We start from the raw sequence: 22376 nt of genomic DNA, 5'->3' as shown, positions 1-22376 counted from the left end.
AAAGTAGACTAAAAGACATAAAAGTCATTTTATGTTTGTTTGCACTCAGGTGCAAAAATAGCAGGGTTCAAAAAAAAAACATTTTAGTTGACAAAATCAACTGTAGATTTAGTCAACTAAAACTAGGCTGAAACTAAAACATTTCAGATTACTTAATTATGACTAAAACTAAATGGAATTCTATTCAAAAGACTATGACTAAATCAAAATGTGCTGTCAAAATCAGATGACCTCTCATAGCATGTGGAACAAACAAAAAAAACACACAAACAAAGGATGCCTTATTTTTTTATTTTATTTTTTCATTGTGTTGAAAACCTACTCTTATTCATCAAAGTATTTGACAAAGTATAAATTGGACTTTAGAAACTGTGTGTGTCAGAGTGTGGCGGGGGCCATAGCATTAATGAAGTCATTTACTGAGTCACTGTGTGTGTGTGTGTGTGTGTGTGTGTGTGTGTGTGTGTGTGTGTGTGTGTGTGTGTGTGTGTGTGTGTGTGTGTGTGTGTGCGTGCGTGCGTGCGTGCGTGCGTGCGTGCGCGTGCGTGTGCGTGTGCGTGTCTGTCTGTCTGTGACAGAGGGCTGGCCATCAATCTCTTTAATAGAATCCTGTGAGCCAGCATTAAACAACAGTAATACCACTCTGTCTGAGCCCAGGCCGGCCCAGCGGGCCCCAGAGGATCCACGTTGTACCATGACTCACCTCATCCATTACTCCCAGGCAGTGGTGGAAAGCAGTGGTTCTCAACCTGACCCAGCTGGGGGTCCCCACATTATTTTCGGAAGTCCCAGATGAGTAACTTAACGTGCATAATATGTTGTTTTCTCACCCAACAACTAAACAAACCAACATGAGGTTTAAGTGTACAGAGCGTATACACATTTCTAAAGTGACAATTTAAGGACTTTTTAATACCTCTAAATTGACAAATGAAACATTGGCCAAAATAGCAGATCTACCAGAACTTGTAAGCTCAGTGAACTTGTAAATCTGCTTTTTTCAAAAGATTTTTATTCTTTTGAAAACTTGAAATGGGACAATCTGCAGTAATTTAATTTTACTTTTGTAACTTTAAGTACATTTTGATGCCAATACTTTTGTACTTTTACTCAATTAAATGTATGAATTGCATACGTTTGCATTACAGAGTATTTCTACATTGCAGTACTGATACTTTTACTCAAGTTACAATATTTTGTTTCCGTAGCTTCTGTTGACCATCCTTAATTTTTGGAGCAGAGGAACACAGCTCCCAACATTCACTCTTGTCTGTCCCTATGTCTGTCCTTATCAGTATGAACTTTGCCCTATTATGTGCGCTATGTTTCATAAGTAGAACGGTACGTGGCCAGAGTTATGTTTCATTAGTAGAACGGTACGTGGCCGGATATGTTTCATTAGTACAAAGGTGCGTGGCTGGATTTATGTTTCATTAGTACAAAGGTGCATGGCTGGAGTTATGTTTCATTAGTACAACGGTGCGTGGCTGGAGTTCCGTTCGGCTCGGTTCTGACATCTCTCTGTGCTGCTCGGGTATCGGTTCTCATATTTCTAATACTATCACGGCCCATTTGGGTCCGGGTGAAGACCTCTAATATATAGTATAACTATTCAGTGTGCTTTTTTAATGGATGTGAATATGAAATTGTAGCCTACTGCATATGAGGGCAACCTCAATGTCTTTTCAGAATAAATAAAGGTTTGAAAGAATGAATGAATGCTTGCTAATGCTAGCCAACCAACATACACTGATCATATGCCAGCATCTCACTGACAATATCAGATCATTACAGCCTGAGCACTGATTGACTCTGCGCTCGATTAAGATCTGAGGCGGCTCGCCCGCTCGATTGATGATGACTGAACGGGCATCCATTGATCGGGAAAGTTAGCAGGTGTTAATGCATTGCGGTGATAAACAGAGTCGTTAACGGACACAAAAAGAGGGATATTTCCTGCCGAGTGCTCAATAAGAGTGTTTAATTTCCGAAGAGGAGTGAGCGAAGGTTTGTCGGGACGAGCTCCAGAGATAAGTAAACATTGTCATTAAATCTTATCTGTTAGTATAGAAGAGGAATTGCTTCTCTCTGAAGCGCCGAGCAGCACTCTGACGGGATTCGAGTAGACGCAAGGGAAAGAATTATTCCCAAGATGAAACCAAACAGGGTTAGACGTCGATAAAAAAAATTAAAAAACGTTTTTTGTTTTAACTCATTCTGTGCCAATGACGTCTCATGACGTTTTTTTTCTAAAAGATGTCAAAATGACCTGGGATCAGAGAGATGCTTTTCTCTGTTTGTGTGTTGGCTCCCTCGTTTAGCTGATTGAGAAAATGTGTGTCCATTCAAGTGGATGGACACTTTTTTTCATTCAAACAGCTCTATCTCTGGAACCATTTGTCTGATTGACAAAATTCTTTTTGCCACTGAATCACAACAACTGTGTCTGTATCTGTGGGGAAAAAAATTATATATATAAAAAAAAAAAAATCATTTTTTTTGATTGCGCAATAAAGAAAAACATACAAAACCGTGGCACAGCTACCTTGGAGCCATTTTGGCATTTGGCACAGAATGAGTTAATAATAAACTGGTCCTGTGCCCGGGGGGGTAACCGTTGGACAGATCTTTATGCCCATACATGGTGTTCCGTGTCCAGGCCAGTCTGTGATGTCAGTACTATGACGTCAGAGTATGACGTCAGAGTATGACATCAGAGTATGACGTGATGTCAGGTTACCATGGCGGCGAAACGGTGTAGTATCAGCGATGTCAGCTTGCAGATGGTCAGACAGACAATCGCTAAATTAATAGTTTGATATCAACTTTATATAGATTTGGAATTTAGAATTAAGAAGAAGATCCAGTTGCGCAGATCCTGGTATTTAGTAAAATCAACGGATTCTACTCACAGAATGTGTTTTTGTCAAAAACAAGCATTTTTCAACGGACCATAACTAAAGAATGGATCGTCACGGTTAACATCGTTCTTTTCCAGGTGAAAGAAGAAAAGATTGTCGGATGTTACAAACAGTGCGTTTACACATTGTGTGTTCCGTGGGTCGGCAAAATAAGGTAAAAACAATGAAAGACCCTGGCAGTGGCCGATGCAAGGAAGAGTCTTCGTCATTTTAACACTGAAGTATAAGACACATACTGTATATCTCACTAAACGTGAAAATGGATGTCACTGTGAAAATGTCAGGGCTGAAAAAAAGACCCCATACCAGGCCATGAGTCAAATGCAAACTCACGCCGTCACCAACATGGGTCTGAAGCCACCGCCATGCTGAGATACCAGCACCGAGGCAGCAGACAGGGAGACATTTAAGAGCTCATTCTGCTGCTAATGGCTTTGTGCAACTGTTGGTGAGCTACTTTGGCAGAGAAATGACTGGCTGTGGAAACAGGGGCCCTGTACTGCTCCAGGTGCCACACAGCGAGCTTTAGAAAGAGAAGTTGCAGTAGTAGGCTTGTACAACACAATGGTCCACAACAGACAGCTGAGACCATTATGTCGTCGCTGTAGGGCAGAAACCTTGTATCATTTTGTTTTTCACAAATGAATGCCCTTTGCCCTTCGCATATGACCGTGTGGCACAAAAACATCGCCTATAATATGCCCAATATAGGGACACCGCGTTAAAAGGTGTTTGTCAGTTTTATAAATACATATTTATAAATACATATTTATAAAACAAGAGCTTGTGGGCCGAGCTCAGTGGCCTTGTCGGCCCTTAGATTGGGAGTTCACGGTCAGCGGGGGAAAGTAGCCAAGTACATTTACTTAATTAAGTACTGTACTTAGTACAGTTTTGAGGTACTTTTACTATACTGGCGTATTTTAAATGTATCAGTACTTTTAGTTCTACTCCACTATGAGGTCACTTACTTAAGAGCTTGCGTTGTGACTAAATAATAACTCCCTGTTTGCCCTATCCGCACAGCGGAGCGCTGGCCTCAGCCAATCACAAGCCGCGGCCGACGTCTTGTCTCGTCCTATGAACACAAATTGTTTCCGTAGCTACTATGCTGCCTAGTTACAGTCTATAGCTGTGACACTCAGCGCCGCCCGTCTTTACATATTAATGTCTTCAATGAGTTGTGGCTCGCCTACTTTTTGACCGTCAAATCACATTCCTCCCAGCGCTACTGTATGTCCTGCCTTCCTGGCCCATTTCACTAGGAAATGCGTCACCATACGGAAGTGTAACAATTGGAGCACTTCCGTTGCAGTGCGACTTTAAGAATCACTGTCATGGACGACTGATGTCATAGAGATCTACCGATGTCCCATCTTTTTTCCATTGCATTGCTTTTTGATAATCTGTACAATGAAAACGAATGAGCGCTGCCGATTCACGTAATGGCCCATGGGGAGAGATAAAAAAGCATTCATTTGGATTTGCTGCCATCGTTTCCCGCAAAGAGCCTCTATGGATATCTTACAAAGAGCTTTGATTACATTACTGTGCGGCTTGTGCAAATAACACGTATACCATATGATGGCGCCTTATTTCTCTAATCAAGAGTTTGGCAGAGGAATAAAAAGATTGCACAACGTCAGTGGTTCTCAGCCTTTTCTAGTTCAGGGCCCACTTGAAAGTCTTAAAGGCATTGACAGACCACCCATCTGACCACTTAATGGGTGGTCCATGTGCATTTTCAGAGCATGTTTAGGCCTATTTGAAGGATTAATCAATCGATTATGTACCGGCTTGGATCAATGCCACAAACATAGTAGTATACTTAAGTTATTATCGATTTCTCACTGAGAACTCATTTCTCAAGTTTTTTTTTTTTCTTACGGTATATTAATGTTATATAATCATTCAGGCTTTGTTATTCTCTCAGAGTTAAATGAATCCATGATTTTACTGCTTATGGATCAAGGAGCCTCACTGGCAGAACAATGCAAACCCTAAGCAGAGACTGAGAGCGTTGTCGATTTAGACGACGTCAAACGGAAAGCTTTGATTTTGTAAGACCAGAGGAAGGAAGAGCTAATTGAAACCTCACCAAGGGCAACGCTTCAATCAATGACACTTTACTTTCACACAAAGCAGTGGAGGTGATAAAAGAGGAAGGAGAGGAGAGGAGAGGAGAGGAGAGGAGAGGAGGAACAGAAAGGAAACGGGCTGACAATGAAGGATAAATAGAAATCCTGTGCAGGTTCGCATGGACCGCAAAGCGCTTGAGTGAAATTCTCTGAATTTTACAGGACAGCTATCCATCTATTGCAATTATTTAATTAAAAACATGTTTAAGCAATCCATACTTTAATACAGATTAGGCTTCAATTAATGTATTTTAAAATATACTTTTTTTTATATTGTTTTTAATTAAATTATTACAATCAATGAAAAGCTGTAAAATGTTGAAAATGTCACTCCAAGCCCTATAGACATTTATTGATCCCACGGGGGAAATTAGGACAAACACCAGTACAGATTTATAATAATCGATAATCAAAAATATCAACACACGCATTGTTGTGAGCTTGAATATCTGCCATTTTCACTACTTTTGAGCAACTTTTTTGTGCCACGGACATGCTGCCGGTTTCGTCACAACCGGGGTGAGTGTGCGCGCAGCCGCGCAGGCACGTACGTGTGCATGTAGGCCTATAGCATTGCTGTTAGGCAGAAACGTCACATTTCATGTTTTTATGTTTTCTTTTTTAGGTAAATTAATGCCCTACTTTATATTTTGTCCCAGGTGCCATGTTAAAGCAATCTACACGCTCACAATGCATCAGATGCAGCATGTTAGAGAGAGAAGAGAAAGGGGGAGGGAGAGAGAGGGAGAGTTAACAAAAGAAAGGGAACAGTAATGAATGAGTGAGTAATTGTCCCGTACAGTTAGATTGTTTATTACCTGCTAGTGCTACAGTTCTTTACATGGCTCTCTATCCTTTATTGCCTTATTAGCTGAACAGCTCTTGGCGGTTACTCCTCTTCAAACAAACACATTAAGCAAATAGCTTGTTCTCTCTCTCTCTCTCTCTCTCTCTCTACCTCGACACAGCACCCCTCTCCCCATTTCCCATGATGCAACACAACTCCGCTCGCTCGCTAACAAGAGAGGACAGCCAATCAAAGTTAACCGCCTTAAGCTCGCTGTTAGCCGGCCTTGTTTTTTTTTAATTTTTTTTACTTCTTCTGTTTGAGAAGCAGCGCACAACCTCACAGGCAATTTAGCCGCTGCAGTAATGACAGAGGCAATAACACTCTATGCTGCAGCCGCGGCAGCATAAATGTCTGTGGTAACACACTGCAGGAGGTGAGGAAATTACAAGCGCACAAACACACCTCTCTCTCCCTTTGTCTTTTTTAGCCTTACATCTCTGTGTGAATACAGGAGCTCTGCAGGTGGTGGGCCGAGCTGCCAGCCAGATCTGCGCTAAGGAATAAAACAATAAAATAAAAAAAATAAAAAACATTTCATTTCTGTCTTCTTTGCATTTCATTGCAGTCTTCTCTTTGGCTTCTTTCTTCTCTTGCCTGGCAGCTCCATCTTTCAGCATCCTTCTCCCAATGTACATCCCCTCATCCCTCCTCTGCACATGACCTAATGTAGTCTCATTCTGTCCCACCTTGTCACTCGTAATGGGAATCGTAGCATTTCCGCGGCTCGGAACGGGCGATTGGAAGGTGCATACAATACTGCAGGGAGAAGCTTCTCTCGATCCATCCAAAGACGTTATTCCTTCTTGAGGTTTGCTGAGAGGAGGATTCCTGTGCGTTTTTTTTTTTTGCTGGTAGCACTTCTGCTTTTTGCACTGATCAATGGACACTTTTGTTTGGCTCTGCACTTTTAAAGTAGTATTAAGTCTTTGACTTAATGGTGAGACACTTATGTATATGTCCGTCCGTCCGTCCGTCCGTCCGTCCGTCAGTCTGTCTGTCACACGTCACACGTCACACTTTTGCCCTGCTCATATCTCCGCAACCGTTCCCCCGATCCATGCCAAATTTTGCACACACACTCCTTGCCTGCCAAATCACAACCTCCACCCAATCAATTCACACATGACCCTCTTCTAGCGCCACCATGAGGCAGATTCCTGCAAAACACATTTTTGGACACAGCTCCTACAGATTTTGCCCTAAAATCACGCAAATCGGTACCAACAGGCCAATTTTCTTCAAACACATTTTTGGACACTGCTCCTACACATTTTGCCCTAAAATCACGCTGCGACCTGGCGGTCGCTTATCTCCCTATTAGGGAGTCTTACTGGTGTATATGTGTATATATTTGTTGGCACTGCATTGATATGTAGTTCCCAATGTATGAATGAATGGACCATTATAAAGCGCTTCAAGTTTGCTTTGATGGAGTCGCCAAAAAGAATCCCTCATAATATGGGGTTGTGCTAGAAAAAATGTTTGAGAACCCCTGATTCTAGCGTATGCCACTTCCAGCTTTGCCTCCTGTCTTTTCGTCAGTTTTTACTGCCGTTTCCAAGCCGTACTGCACAGGGACGTGCAGAGAATGTTAGAGAGGCAGGGGCTGAAATTTCTAAAAGGGCCTTTTGGTGGAAATATTGAAAATAGCAGACCTCCAAGCTCTTGGAGAACTTGGAGGTCAGCTATTTTTGGTGCGTTATACCACACTGAACTAAGCATAATCAAGTCAATACAAGAGATTTGGTGTAACGAACGGCATGGACTTCAACACAGAAAGCGCAATTCTTTCAACATAAGATGCTGCATTTAAGTTCATGAGAGTTTTCAACAAACAAACCTAACCCTAACCTCTGTGGGGTGAGTAGCGATACCTGCCGACGCTCCGTTGTCGGAGCGATGTGCGTTCGAAAAAGCGAGATTTCCTCAGTTTGGACAAGGCAATTTTCTTGAATGCCGCCTTCAGGTTTGGCATGGAAAGAGGGCATTTGCATTTCTTCACCATAGTAAAAACAGCATTCATGGTCTGGAGAGGACACTTTTTACAGGCGGATAAAAGGGCAGGGGCTCAAGCCCCCTTTGATGTCTATATGTGCACGTGCCGGACACTGCATGACTGGTGTCACTACTGTCTTATCGACTTCCCTCTTACTTTTACTGGTTCCCTTCTGTCACAAATAACTCCTGACACGTTCCTCCCGTCTGTTTCACCCTGCCTAGTTCTTCTCCACCTCTCCTCCACAATTCACCTAAGTACGCAATACTGTAGCTCTTAAAAGTAACATACTTTTAAGTAATGTTTTACAACTGCCAAGTCACTTTGATTGGCACAACCCAAAACATCATTAATTTTAGTATGGTAAGCTCATGTGCTCCACACTCTATGAGGCATGTTGGGGTCCGGTGGGGGAACTGGATGACAGGGCAAGATAGACCCCATGGCAAGTCATTTGGGATCAATGTAAGTCGGAAAATTAGCCTATATGTTATTTAGTCTGGAGTTGTCCTTTAACTTGACGGCGACGTTCTTCCAAAGGACACGAGTCCATTCTTTTGTGTTCTTGGTATCCCTTATCATCTCTGCCTAGGAGCTTGGCTCTGCTAGATATGCCGTGAAGTTAATGCTGCTTTCTGCCCCCTGGTTAGGAGTTAATCTCTGTGATGACGTTACAAAAGGAAGCCGTCTATGTGTTGGCTGGTTGGTTTACACAACAGCCTGTCTGTTAGCCTTTAAGCTAAAACAAAATAAAAGTAGCTTATCTCTACATGCAGGAACCGCATGAAACACAGACTGCGTTTGGTACAGATCTGTCAAACAGCCCAGGGAATAATTTCACAGGTTTCATTTCCATAGTCGGATATATTTAGTTTGGAAAAGCCTGGCACCTACCCTTTGCAAAGTGACAGCTAGCTTAAATTATGGTATTTAAAAAAGAAAAAGGATATAAGCGCCTTAGAATGCTTGTTTGAAGAAATGACAAGATACAAAACTCTGTATTGTAGAGATAATAATAAATAAACTAGGTAATCCTTTCACTTGTCCTCCATCGCACTTCTAAAATTCCTATACTGTAGCTACAAAGACAACTGAATTAGAGAGGTGGGATCAGAGAAGGAGCAGGAGAATGGAGAAAAGAAGGAAGGGAGAGCATGAGGAGTAGAGAAGATAACGGTTAAAGGGATAGTTCATCCCCCAAATAACCTTTCTATTGATTCCTCAGCCTATGGAGACTTGAATTCGCATTTTGTTGCATTCCTAAGACAATAATTTGAGGAGACTCGTCGTGTCTCCACATGGAACAAAGAAGGCTCTTTGAGTCTCCATATAGGGAACCACTGCTGGTTATCACATTATCGGCTTAGGAAAGCGACAAAAACTAAACAAAAATATCCATGAATTCAATTCTCCATGTGAGTAATCGATTGAAAAAAATAAAAATAAAAATAAAAAACACTTTTTTGAGTGAACTATTCCTTTAAGAGCAGCAATTCCCAACCTGTGGGCAGGGGGCGACAGAGGTCTGAGGAGAGACTTCAGCACCATGGACAGTGCATAGCCATTGGCCAGCTGACTGAGGGATGTAGTTATGTGCCACTTCATATTCTCATTTATCCTCTATGCTTTAGGGAGCACCGACAGTTTTTAAGTTGCTCGATTCGGTATTTAGATATTTGATATTCATTGTATCAGACACTGTTGGAAAATTACCCTGAGCCGGGAAGTTTTGAACCATCAAAAGCATTTTTATTTGGAAAAAAATAAAAAGGGAAAAAAGGGAAACATCAAAATAGGGATAGTTACTCGTGACACATACTTGGGCCGCGACCCAAGAATGGGTCTCGGCCCACTATTTGGCAAATACAGCTCAGAAACACAACACAACACAGATGTGGATACTGTTGATGGCTTCTTTATTCATTTTTTATTTTTATGATAAATAATACATTGTTATTTTTCGTTGCAGCACAGTACTTTGTAGACCTCAAAAACATTAATTTCACTTCTTGTACCTTGCACGAGAAGTGACTAATAAAACCTTCTCGATATTTGGTTCAGAAACCTGCCTGCCAGTGAAATCAACAATGGGGTTTGCTATCTGAACGGCCCCACAGCCCTCCTCTGAGGCACACAGACCAGATAGACAGAAATGGTGCCATCTTAGTGAGAACCGATTATATGGGGATAGGTTGAAAACGAAAGAAGTAGTCCTTTAAGCACAGCTAGCACTCAAAATAATAAAGGCACGTTACTGTCCACCACTGAGTTTGAGTTACACTTTGGCACAGTGGAGTCTTCTGCTAGCAGAGGTTCGTATTCAGAACAGAATTGAAGAGTCTGCATTGATTTTCTTCCTGCTTCTTTCATGACTGTACAAGGCTCTGCGTGCATGGCCTCAAATAGCCTTTCTTCCTCATTACCTCCCATAGTGGGTTTTTGTTCATGCCGGCAAGCCTGCTTTTCAGTGGCACCGTTAGGGAGCCAAACCATGTTGTATGGCTTCTAACGACGCCGTGCAGGATTGCCTGGAAGGACATAAGCATCATCTGACTCACTGTTGCCCCAACCAGTGGGTCGGGACCCATTTGTGGGTCACGGACCGATTCTTTTTATGGGTCACAATAAACAAAAAACAAAAAACAAAAATCTTTCCTACATTAAGAGAATTTAAAATAAATAGCTAATCTAAGAAATACAGCAAATCGTCTCCAAGTTGTCTCCAAGTCTCTGACGGCATTCTATTGCACAGGTTAATAATGTGTGTTTCAAGGTTACTATAGTTTGGTATTTTTAATTAAGCACAGATTCTTCTTCTTCGCAAAATGATTTTTTTGAGGGCCTAAACGTACTCAAAAAGTGCATACACATCACATGTGGTGAATAATTACGTATGTTAATGGTCTGCAAAAGGGGCCTAATGGCTGAATAGCGCCATGTTGTTTTAGTATTATTAGCTTAGTTGTGACCGTCAAGTTGCAAGTTACTATGAAAAGCTCCACCGGCTTGTACTGTCTGTCTGTCCATCTGTGTGTCACGTCACACTTTTGCCCTATTCTTATCTCCGGCACCCCTATCCATGCCAAACTTTGCACACACACACTCCTTGGATGGCAACTCACAACCTCCACCCCTCATTTCTCACATGGCCCTATTCTAGCGCCACCATCAGGCCGATTTTTGCTAAATACATTTTGGGGCACTGCTCCTACAGATTTTGGCCTAAAATCCCGCAAAGCGGTACACATTATCTCTAAAGTCATGTCATCAACATGGATCTGTCCCATTTTCCAGTTCGGTTTGTTTTAGTTACTGTAGTTATCGTTTCTTTGAATCATCAACAAAATGTTTAACCCCCCTCAACACGACAAGGTGCTCAGTGGAGAGACAAGTATTTAAAAGTAGTTACCTATATCAGAGGCTCTCTTGGATCAAACGAGATAGAAAAAAAAAGGATCTGGGCAGTCAATAATAGAGAGGAAAAAGCCTTCATCAAAACAAGACAAACAACACCACAACATTGTTTCATCATTGAATGCCTGGATCCTTTTTTCATAAAATGTGAGGCTTGTGTGTTCTTTCTCAAGGACTGAAGTAAAAGTAATACTGCAATGCCAAAACACACTATTACAAGTAAAAGTCCTGTAATGAAGTAGTACAAAAGTGTGGGCATTAAAATATACTAAAAGTAGTACCAAATGTAAAAGTACTTATTTTTGTACTAATATTCTGTTTCACAAGTTATCATATGTCTAAAATGCATAAAATACCATTTGAAAATAGCAGATCTACAAGCTCACAAAGCACTGTGGGCTTGTAGATCTGCTATTTTTAAACGCCAAAGTTTAAATAGGGCTGAAGTGGTTAATGTATGTTTTGTAATAATAAAGAAAATCTACAAAGTAGATTCGAATAATTGTAGTGGAGTAAAAGTGCAATATTTGTCTCTGAGATGTAGTGGAGTAGAAGTAAAAATATTGAAAATCCAAAATACTCCCGTAAAGTAAAAGTACGTCCAAACAGTACAGTACAGTACCTGAGTAAATGTACTTAGTTACTGTGCACTGTGAAACGCAGAGGGGTGGCACCGTCTTCAGTGCTGTGCTCATGATTACAGTATAGGCAAGCTGACGTGTCTAGCGCCGGCTTGACGTCCTTCTCGCGCAGGCCAGGGACACTGCAATCTTCTCAAAACATTTCACGACAATCGAGGTCAAAGCTACAGGAGGAATAATCATTATTCACTGGGTAGGCTCGTGGGGCTTTTTAGGCACTGGCGTTTGTCATTTGACTTGTTCCAACAAAAAAAAAAGGCGGAGCTGTGTGCAGCGTCTAAGGACCTGTCGGAATAGCATTCCAGCTGTGTTTTGAATTGACATCGGCATGGCGTCACATATTATGGAGACGGCATGCTGATGTCAATTCCCCTGCACAGCGTTTGAGCAAAAGAGCTGCCAGTCTGCCTGGCCCTGTGGAATTATTAAGCCCGCTCTAGACGTGGACGATACAGCGGTGTCGCGCGACGCGTTGCACGAGCGAAAAGTAGACAATTTACAACAATGAATGAAGCACAAATGTGGGCACTAGTGTTCACTGGACTGATGAGATACAATGGGTGTGGTTCCACTTTCAGCCAGCAGGTGGCATCAGTGTCTAACAGAGACTGCAGCGTGGTGTCTCACAGACGGCAAGAAGTCTTGTTTATCAAACCTCAATTATAAGGTCTTTCAGCACTGTTTGAGTTGTGCTGTTCATCCGAGGAGGCAATGTGTTCTCTGCAGGGTTCATAATAACTGATTTCATAGTATAAACATATAAAAGCTGCCCGTTTTGTTCCCTTGCATTTGAGAGTTATTTGCTCTTGAGCTACTGTCGGTCCTGCCCTGTCATTATTTCTAAAGGCTTTTCTAAAGGCTTCTGTTTCATATTCATGCAGTCGTTACATTTTCAGGTACTCCATGAACACATCCATTTCTTGATTCTTTATACTTCTAATCCACTGAATGTCAGAGGCAAATACTGTATATTTTTTGTAATATTGTTGCGACCGTAGGTCGCATTTAGTATGAAAACCTGCAGATTATGTCCGTCCATCCGTGCGTCACGCCATGTCTAGGCCATATGGCCTAGACATCTCCATATATGGAGCTGGCCAATACCTCTACATCTGACCTCGCGGACTCCAGGTATGGATATAGCTGACCTGATCTGACATCACCATGATGACTCGACCAGCCAGATTAATTGCGACCATAGGTCGCAGTTTAGTACAGCTTGACCGTATCTGTCTGTCTATAACGCCTGACACTGTGGTTCCCCTGACACATCACTGTGACATCACAGACCCTTAGGCGTCTTACTGGTAGTTTAACTCCTTCATCGTAACTGTGCCATATTGAGAAGCTCTGATGTTTCAGCGAGACCTCGCCCTTTATGGCATGGTCGCTTCTCGCCCTTAGGACGTCTTGGTATACAGCTTTGGATACTATACTTTGCCGATTCAAATAAAGCTTCCATCAGCACATAAAACTATTAAAAGTTAAAAAAGAATCAATGGAACAGACGCTGTGTGTGGAGAGAGAGGAGACACAGAGGGTGATTGATGTGTTGTTGTTCACCTGTGATGTCGGGCTGGTGAGGCATGAAGAACTGGTAGAAGGTGGGCTCCGACAGGCCCTTGACGTTGCGCGCCGTGATCTCCACCTCGTAGCGCGTGTTCCACTGGAGGGGCTGCAGCATGGCGAACTCGTCAGCGCCCGGAACCAGCTTGGTCATCCACTGTTCCTCCTTGTCCTGAGAGGGAGGGAGATGGAGAGAGAAATGATGAGCAGCAGAGACGGAGACGAGGATTGAGAGAGAGAAAGAGAACAGTCTCACGGTTAAACTGACAGAAATGTACCCCCCTGTCAGGTGCTTTTGAAGGCATGTCAAACCCACTCACGCATGCCCAACCGCACGCACATCCGTCCACACGTAGGCACGCACCAATGGTGGAAAAAGTACTTAAGTAACAGTATCAATACCGCAATGTAGCGATGCTCTGTTAAAACCTCTTAAGCCCCAGATGGGTCCAGGGAGAAAATCCGCCTAAAATGTGTGCCCAAATTGGAACAGTTGTGGACATAAAACTACAATGATTATGGTTACACTTGGCTCACCAAATGTCAGCTAACCCCTGAAAAATCATGAATCCAGTGTAAAACATCACATTTCTGATTTCTCTCACCAAATTGTCCTGCTATGATCACTTACTCGGAAAGGATGACTGAAAAAGACCTCCTCCTATTGAAAATGTGCATTCTGAGTAGTGAATGAGCCTCAAGACCTCATTGAAAACATATATAGTGAATTGAGAAAATGTCCACCAAGGTGTCATCAATTGATAGGCAAAATGTCATGAATATATTCCAAACTATGTAAAATCTACAGATATTTTAGTGAGAGAGTAGTGCTGTAATGTTAGTAATGTTAAAGTATAGGGTGAGAAATGATACAAATTAGTAACAAGGTGTAATAATACTGTAATATGAGTAATGTATGGATGAAAAGTACAATGGCAGCTGATTATTATGCTGTAGGCTCACTGTAACAATAATCAACAATGAAATTGTAGATTGATTTGGTCTCTTGGATTAATTGACATTTATTGACAGCTGTTCAGAGGTCAAACACCTAGTCCAGAAATACATTTGTTATTAAAAATAAATAAATAAATGACAAGTTCTTTTGGAAATAGCCGATCTACAAGCTTGCATTGTGCGCTTGTAGATCGGGCTATTTTCAAATGTCCGGAATGTATATAGAGCCTAAGTGGTTACTGTATGTTGTGTAATAATTATCAAAATCTACAATGTAGTGCAGTGAAAAGTACAATATTAGCCTCTGAGATGTAGCTTGGAGTAGAAGTAAAGTACTGAAAATTGGAAATACTCCAGTAAAGTAAAAATACCTCAGAATTGTTCTTAAGTACAGTACTTGAGTAAATGTACTCTACACCACTGGCACACACACACACACACACACACACACACACACACACACACACACACACACACACACACACACACACACACACACACACACACACACACACACACACACACACACACACACACACACACGTGCAAGGCACATACACACACCATCCCATTGATTTCTTTCTTTGACCAGCGGGGCTTGAAATAGTGTGGCTCAATGTTCAAGAAAGTCAGAAACACTCATGAGCTCCAGCTATTGAGTACACTACCAGCCAGGGGCGTCACAAGGGGGGGAAAGTGGGACTGAGTTACAAGGGCCCAAGGTGGAGGGGCCTTAATTATTTTATAATTTAGCTATTGAAAAATAGCAGATATACAAGCTCACATTCAGTATTTGTCACACTTAAAACAACATTTAGATTATAGTAAATTTACCCCCTTTGATTCCGGATGAGGACCCAAATGCATTCGGTTCCCCTTCCGGAGTCAATGGGGGTAAATGTAGTGCAATCAAATTATTGCATGTCTTAGGAATGCGACAAATACAAAATTATATATATATATATATATATATATATATATATATATATATATATATATATATATATATATATATATATATATATATATATTATTGAACTCAAGTCACCATGGCGTGAATAATCAATAGAAAAATAATCATTTTGGGGGTGAAAGTAAAGATTTAAGGTATTTTTTTTTTACTTTACTGGAGTAGTTCCAATTTTCAGTATTTTACTTCTACTCCACTACATCTCAGAGGGAAATATTATATTTTTTTAATTTTATTTAATTTTTCTACCTATGAGGGTGGATTCTGCATTTAAATGGGGAATTTAGTTTTTTCTCCCAGAAATCTGCAAATGGCAGCAAACCACTCCATTCCCATTGAAATGCATTGGCAGAATCCACCCTCATAGGTAGAATAAAAGTGCGGTATGTCTGTGCCCTTACAGATCGTTTCTACATTGCAGTATTGATACTTTTACTTGAGTAAAGAACGTGAGAAATGTTTTTTCCGCCACTGTATGTGTGGAGAGCGTGTGTGCGCGTGCGTGCACGGATCCATACAGTACACTCCACACGGACCCCTGTGTCCTGCACGGGGTACACAAGTGTTTGTGTGCCGTCTGTTTACAGCATGTGCTTGTCCTTGACGCGTGTGCCATCATGTGACGTGTCCATAATGGCCTTCATGTGGGGATATGAGACAGGAGAGATTATTGGGTTATGGGGGATTGGTCCGACTTCTTTGCTCTCCTGTTTGCAGGGGCGTCACAAGGGGGGGGGGGGGGGAGTGGGACTGAGTTACTAGGGCCCAAGGTGGAGGGGCCTTCATTATTTTATACTTTAGATATTGAAAAATAGCAGATATAGATCTGCTATTTTTGAAAAGTCGTGAAAATGTGTGCAAATCTTTGAATATATGTGTTTTTTAACATTTTGTAACTCAAAGTTTACTTCTGGGGGATCCCTGGAACTAAATATTTTGAGATGGGGGTCTGCGGCCAAATACATATCATTTTGGGGGTCTTTCACATGACATGAAAAGGTTTGAGCACCAATGACATAGAAACATAGAAGATATTTATAGAATCGGATCAAAAATATCAAAAGACTTGTACACATTTTCAAAAATAGCAGATCTGTGGTGCCACACTGTGAGCTTGTATATCTGCTATTTTTCAATAGTTAAAGCACAAAATAATGCGTTGCTGGTCTAAACCCCTCCCCCTATGAAGAACATTCATGGGGGGCCCACAGTGAATCCTTGTTCCCAGGGCCCAGAATTTGATGCGACACCCCTGCCTGTCTGGCCTTCAAAGAGCCTTGCCTGGGAGTCTCTGAATGCTTGCCAAGACACATCAACGTCTCCTGCGCCAGTTCAAATCCCTTTACTGGACAGGGAGATGTTTGGTATACAGGCATGGATTGGATGTGGTTTAAGTGTTCTGTCCACGTAATACACACTGAGCTCTGTTGCTCCGGGATTCACGTGAAACATACTAAAGTAGTAATCCATCTTTGAACCAAATTAACCCTGGCGTTCCTATTTTGGGCATGCCATTATAGGCACAAACAAACTGAATAAATATGGAACTTTTTGAGCGGTGGTCACAACGCTCCTATACGTGGCCGTGTGTGTGGGTCTGTCTGTCTGTCTGTCTGTCTGTCTGTCTGTCTGCGTGTCTGTCTGTATGTAGCCTGTATGTAGTACCTTTTGTGACCACACATGTTAAGGGAGGGGCGCTGTTGTTCAGGCCAGGCCAGACCAGGCACACACACACACACACACACGCACGCACACACACACACACACACACACACACACACACACACACACACACACAGGGGGGAAGGGGGGGGGGGGGGGGGGGGGGAACCACCGCTCAGTTCACACGGGTGTGATTTTTTAATTTCAATAGCAGGGTGCAAAGCACAGGGAAAAAAAGGACAATAATATGTCAGATCAAATCTTTGTCAGGTCAGATCTGAGGAAGATGTAGTCTGACATTGAAATGTTGTCGTGTTTTTCTGTGCTTTGCACCCTGCTATTAATACATTATCATAATAATGATATAATAAAAAGGCTCCAATAATCCGAGATGCTCCTTCTTTATTCAGTTACATCATGTGTCCGCTCCTGAGCCTGATTTCGGCTTGAGGCGAAACAATCACGTAAACCATATGCAATATACTGTAATACTCATAACAGGAGAGCAGTCTTTTATTGGCGAGGTTGATCAGCCTTTTTCCATATTTTTGTCTTTCGCCTCAAAAAACATGTTTTTTAATGACAGACTGCGGTAGGTGCCGTCTCTGCCTCATTTAAAGCACGGATGCTAAGTGACACACAGACAGAGAGACGTTGGCAGACTCACGTTGGCAGACTCACTCCGGCACCACATAATGGAATCAGTCAGCAGGAACAAATCCAACCGACAACAGACACCCCACAACAAAATGCAAAACATGTCTCAAATGTCACAAATCCACGGGAGATCCTCCATGTTTCTGTCTCACGGCCCTGTCGATTAGTGTTGTGTGACACAACGGAGTCGCATCGACAACTTTTCAAGTTGAAAAATGTGATTCTTTTTTTTGTTCGAGCAGAGTGATAGGGTTAGGAGGTGCAATTAGCCTTAATCACTTAAGCCTGTCAGTGTATGACACGTAGCAACAATATGAAATGTGGAAAAGTAGTGAAAATGGTCTAAAATCTTTCAACAACAACAACCACTCTATGTCACATACATGCAACAATGCTCATATGGGCCATATGTGACACCATGTGATAGTGATATAAATTTAAAATAAGTCTGCACAGGAAACTTCTGCTCCTCCGTAAGAGTTTCAACGTTTCTACCAACAAGTGGCCTTCCTCAGGTGGAGACAATAAGGTCCCAATATATAAATATATATCCTTAAATAAGTCCCCAGTGTTACGGATCGGGTCGGGATCGTTTAGATTTTTAACGATTCCGGTTCCTTAACGATTCACTTTAACAATTCCTATGGGGGGGTTTATGGACCCTTACTAGGTCTGTAACTCTGAGAGTGTACAAATGGAACCAAATGGACCCAGTTTCATTTGTACCCTCTCAGAATTATGGGAAAATTGAAATTAAAAAAGTTTAAGAACTAGTATTTTAATTGTATAGTGGACGTGAAGTCCACATACCAGCTCCGACAGCGTGATACAAACTGGTTCCAGAAAACGCTTCTAAATATCAAGGAACCGTTTCCGGTTCCCCAATGTTAGACCCGGTCCCTTCAGTTCCTCCCTATACGAGTACATCGAGTCCAACTAAAACAACAGAAGTTCCACAATCACCCAACAAAGTATTCAGAATATCAAAAGGCAAAACCGCACTGGCGATACTCACCGTCTTGTATTTGACTATGTACTCAATGATGGGCATCCCTCCATCGTCCTGCTTGACCAGGCCCAGGCGGTAGGCCTTCCCCATCCCTCTCTGACCGTGGACGGCCGGGGGGCTTGGTTCTCCTGGGGGGGGGGGAGATGACGGTTAGGACTCCCAGTTTCTTATACACGATTAGGCCATGGAGCCCCATAACTCTGAGCGGGAAGGTTTGAGGGAAATGTTCACTCTCATGTGTTACAGAACTGTTGAGGGACCATCTAGTTCCTAACTGGCAAACTTTTAGCACTAGGGACCCCCTGAAGTCCCCCGGTCTCCACTTTGAGAACCGTTGGGTTATGAATGAAATTATGCAGAGATTAAAGTGACGCTGTGCATTGAGGGTTAGACACAAACAGATAGTTTGATTTAGTTGTTGATTTATGTTATATTAATTAATTCGCCTGGATGTTGAGTTCTTCCTGGAAAGGCAAAAGGTGGGGCTAAGGGTCGTTTCATACCGTTATAAGGACCCTAACTAATTTCGGTTCGGGAGTGCTCCCCGACCCGAAATTATTTAGGTTCGGGGGGAGTTCATCCATACTTTCTTAACGGCTAGTGCCCAAGTCGCTTGTAAATATTGGAGGTCCGTGGCATGACAACGTTTGTGGCCGATGAATGAGCATTGCAGGGCGGATACATATGACTTGCCCTGGCGCTGCACGTTGAATGACTTGAAGTCCAGTGAGTCCAGTGACTCTTTCTCTCTCTCACTCACTCTCACAAACGTCAAAAACATTTAATCTACAAGCTCACATTATAGACGTGCCGCGGCCGCCTCTCTTGCTGCATGCATATCATCACGCAGTCACAACTCGTCGTGGACAACACGGAACATTAGCAAAGTTGTGTCTATGCTTTTCTTTTCTCTTTAAAAAGGTCGGCGAGTAGCACTAGCAAGACATGCACCAAAGCTGCGTGTGTGTGTGTGTGTGTGTGTGTGTGTGTGTGTGTGTGTGTGTGTCGCGCGTGCGCCTCCCAGTCCACCACTCGTCTCCAGAGCGAAAGGCAGCTGTATCCGCTCTGCGATGCCCAACACACGGCCACACAAGCATTTGGAAGTTGGCGTGTCTCCCTCCCAAACGACCGCTGTTTCCTTGGATTTACAGCCGAGAATATGCACTTGAAGCCGGGCTGAATGAATTAGAAGACACCGCTGAGTACCGAAATTAAGTCGGGAGGTCACAACATTTCGTCAGCACCGTAGAGCCGAATTTAGTCGGTTGACGCCCCCCCGAACCGGGAGATGCGAACCATATTTGGGTTCGCCTACTGCAGAACCGAACTTTGTTAGGCTCCTTATAACGGTATGGATCGACCCTAAGGGTGGAGCTTGCTTTTATGCAGAGGACCATACCAACAGCTCTGATAGCAAGGGGGGGTAGTTGGTGTTGATGCTGTCCTCTTGTGCGTTTAATGGTTTGGTCCACCAGTATATAAATCTCCCTCATGTCTCTTCATATCCTTTTTTGAGCGGGCCAGCCGCTCCAACAAGTGGCTGAGTGAGGTGTGTGTTTGTATGAGCACGGTCTGTATCAGCTTCAGCCACCGAGCGGTGCTGTTGAGCAGCCTTGAAATGAATGGTCAGGGATATAGCTTAATGAAATGATCTCAACAAAGGCACTGCTCACTTCACACTGAGTGTGATTTTTTTTAAAGTCCCATTTTCAGTATGTAGTTACATTTTGTCGACCTTGTTGAAGGGCCCTAACTTGTTTACTTATGTTGTTACGGTTATTATTTATTTGTCACTCTGTGGAAAATATAAACCAAGCTTTGAGTTTTGAAACCTGTGTTGCCTTGTGCTTTGACTGCTCTGCTCCTGACAGTGCCTTTAGACTTCTCACGGCAGGTTTCTCTGTTGTCTAACAGCAAGGAGAGGAGAGTGCAGGTATACATATTGTAAATTCTTTATTTTAAAATGAATAAACAGCCGGGCACTTACTGGTTGCCTGATTGTGCACGTCTGCAAATGTAATTCTCCCTTCCTACGCCTCTGTTTGTGTGTGTGTCTGTGTGTGCATACAGATAAAGATAGGGGCGCCGGGGTTAATGGGATTAAGTAAGCATTATAAAGGCAAAAATGCAAACCAAAAACGCCCCCAAAACATATTTTGAATATGGCCTCCTTATTAATATGAATGTGTTGAGTAATACTGTTCTAACTATTTGCCATTATTGGGCTGCTTCAGTAAGTGGGTTTTTATATTTTCGGTAATCCCTAGCAGTGCTGTTCTCAGTGGCTGAAATGACAGCACTTGTGTGATACCATGCTTGTTTATTTCAGCCTGAAATTAAGTACATTGCTGGAACAACAGCAATTTAATTAAAGAGTCATCATAACAAATTTAAAAATTAAATAAAACACCACTGGCAGCATAATTCTAATTGCAGTGTTTGGCACCGAGACCCACATTTGACAGGAACTTATTTGTCCTCACTTTTTCCTCTGATGAAGAGTGCTTTGTAACCATCACAAGTGCTATAAACAAAACAAAATCCCACCATAATTATATTACCATATTATTGTTATTACATCAAGAATGCCAGTGCTCTGTATTCTCTGCAAATGACTTGGAATGTAATGCTCAGACGTACATCAAAGGTTAATTAACCACATGAACCCTCGCATCCCTATTCTTTGCACATCATAATAGTCGAACACTCGCCGAAAATAGGCAGACATTTGTCGAAAATAGCAAAGCTATTAAGCTCACAAGCTTGTGAGCCTGCAGAACACATTCATTCATTTATTCATACATTCTCCTATCAATCAGTCACGATTTTCAACACGAATCTAAATCGAACCAAAATTGACATTCAAGTCAGTGAATTGAAATCACAAGTTGGATCGCAACACGCAAGCAGTTGCCTGAGAGGCCACAAGGCTATTAGTAAACTTTTTTTTTATTATTATTTTACATTCTCATTCGCTATTTATAAATGCTATCAATTTCAAATTAAAGTTACTTAATACGTATTAAAGTAACAAGTGTTTTCTTTTTTACAAATCAAGACTCAATAGCCTACATGAATCATGATATAGCTGTCAGCGCTGAACAGAAAAACTAGTTAAAATCTCATCGAACCATGACATTATGTAGAAAAGCAGTGGTCTTACGGATGGGTAAGGTCTGGAAGGCCTCGGTGTGGCTGAACTCTCCCTGGCCCTTCCCGTTGACGGCCGCCACCCGCACCTCGTACGTGACGTTGGGCTCCAGACCCGTCAGCACCACCGTCGCTGGGGACAGGAAGACAGCAAACAGGAAACAGTGTTACATCAGTGTAGTTACGTTACGTTGTCTGGCGTAGCATACAAGTACAAGTAACGGAAGCTGGCATTTCCGTTCATATATTTCTATTTCTGCTAAGCAGCAAGCTATATATCGTCACTGTTGGGCAGAAACCTCGTATCTCCAAGTTTCAAATTTGTATGTTTTTTCGTGAAGTATAGCACTTCATCACACAAGGCCGTCGCACAAAAGTAGTGAAAACAGCTGATCTACAAGCACACAACGCCTCGCGGTGCGAGGCGTTGTGTGTTTGTAGATCA

At 42.3% G+C, this 22376-nt stretch overlaps 1 protein-coding gene across 1 annotated transcript in view; it reads right to left on the bottom strand.

The window, feature by feature from the left end:
• The window catches only part of LOC308297896 (neural cell adhesion molecule 2-like), a gene marked incomplete at both ends in the record, with an annotated part of 168699 nt that overhangs the window by 5443 nt on the left and 140880 nt on the right, over positions 1-22376 (bottom strand). Inside the window, 3 exons of the mRNA XM_080741460.1 lie at positions 13524-13698; positions 18788-18909; positions 21945-22064. Of these exons, the coding sequence (XP_080597586.1) occupies positions 13524-13698; positions 18788-18909; positions 21945-22064 (417 nt within the window). The remainder of the gene's footprint in view (positions 1-13523; positions 13699-18787; positions 18910-21944; positions 22065-22376) is intronic.

This window comes from Nannobrachium achirus (assembly GCF_963921795.1).
Source record: "Nannobrachium achirus genome assembly, chromosome: 14".
NCBI lineage: Eukaryota > Metazoa > Chordata > Actinopteri > Myctophiformes > Myctophidae > Nannobrachium > Nannobrachium achirus.
Note: the sequence above shows the minus strand (reverse complement) of the source record. Positions and strands in the feature narration are given on the sequence as shown.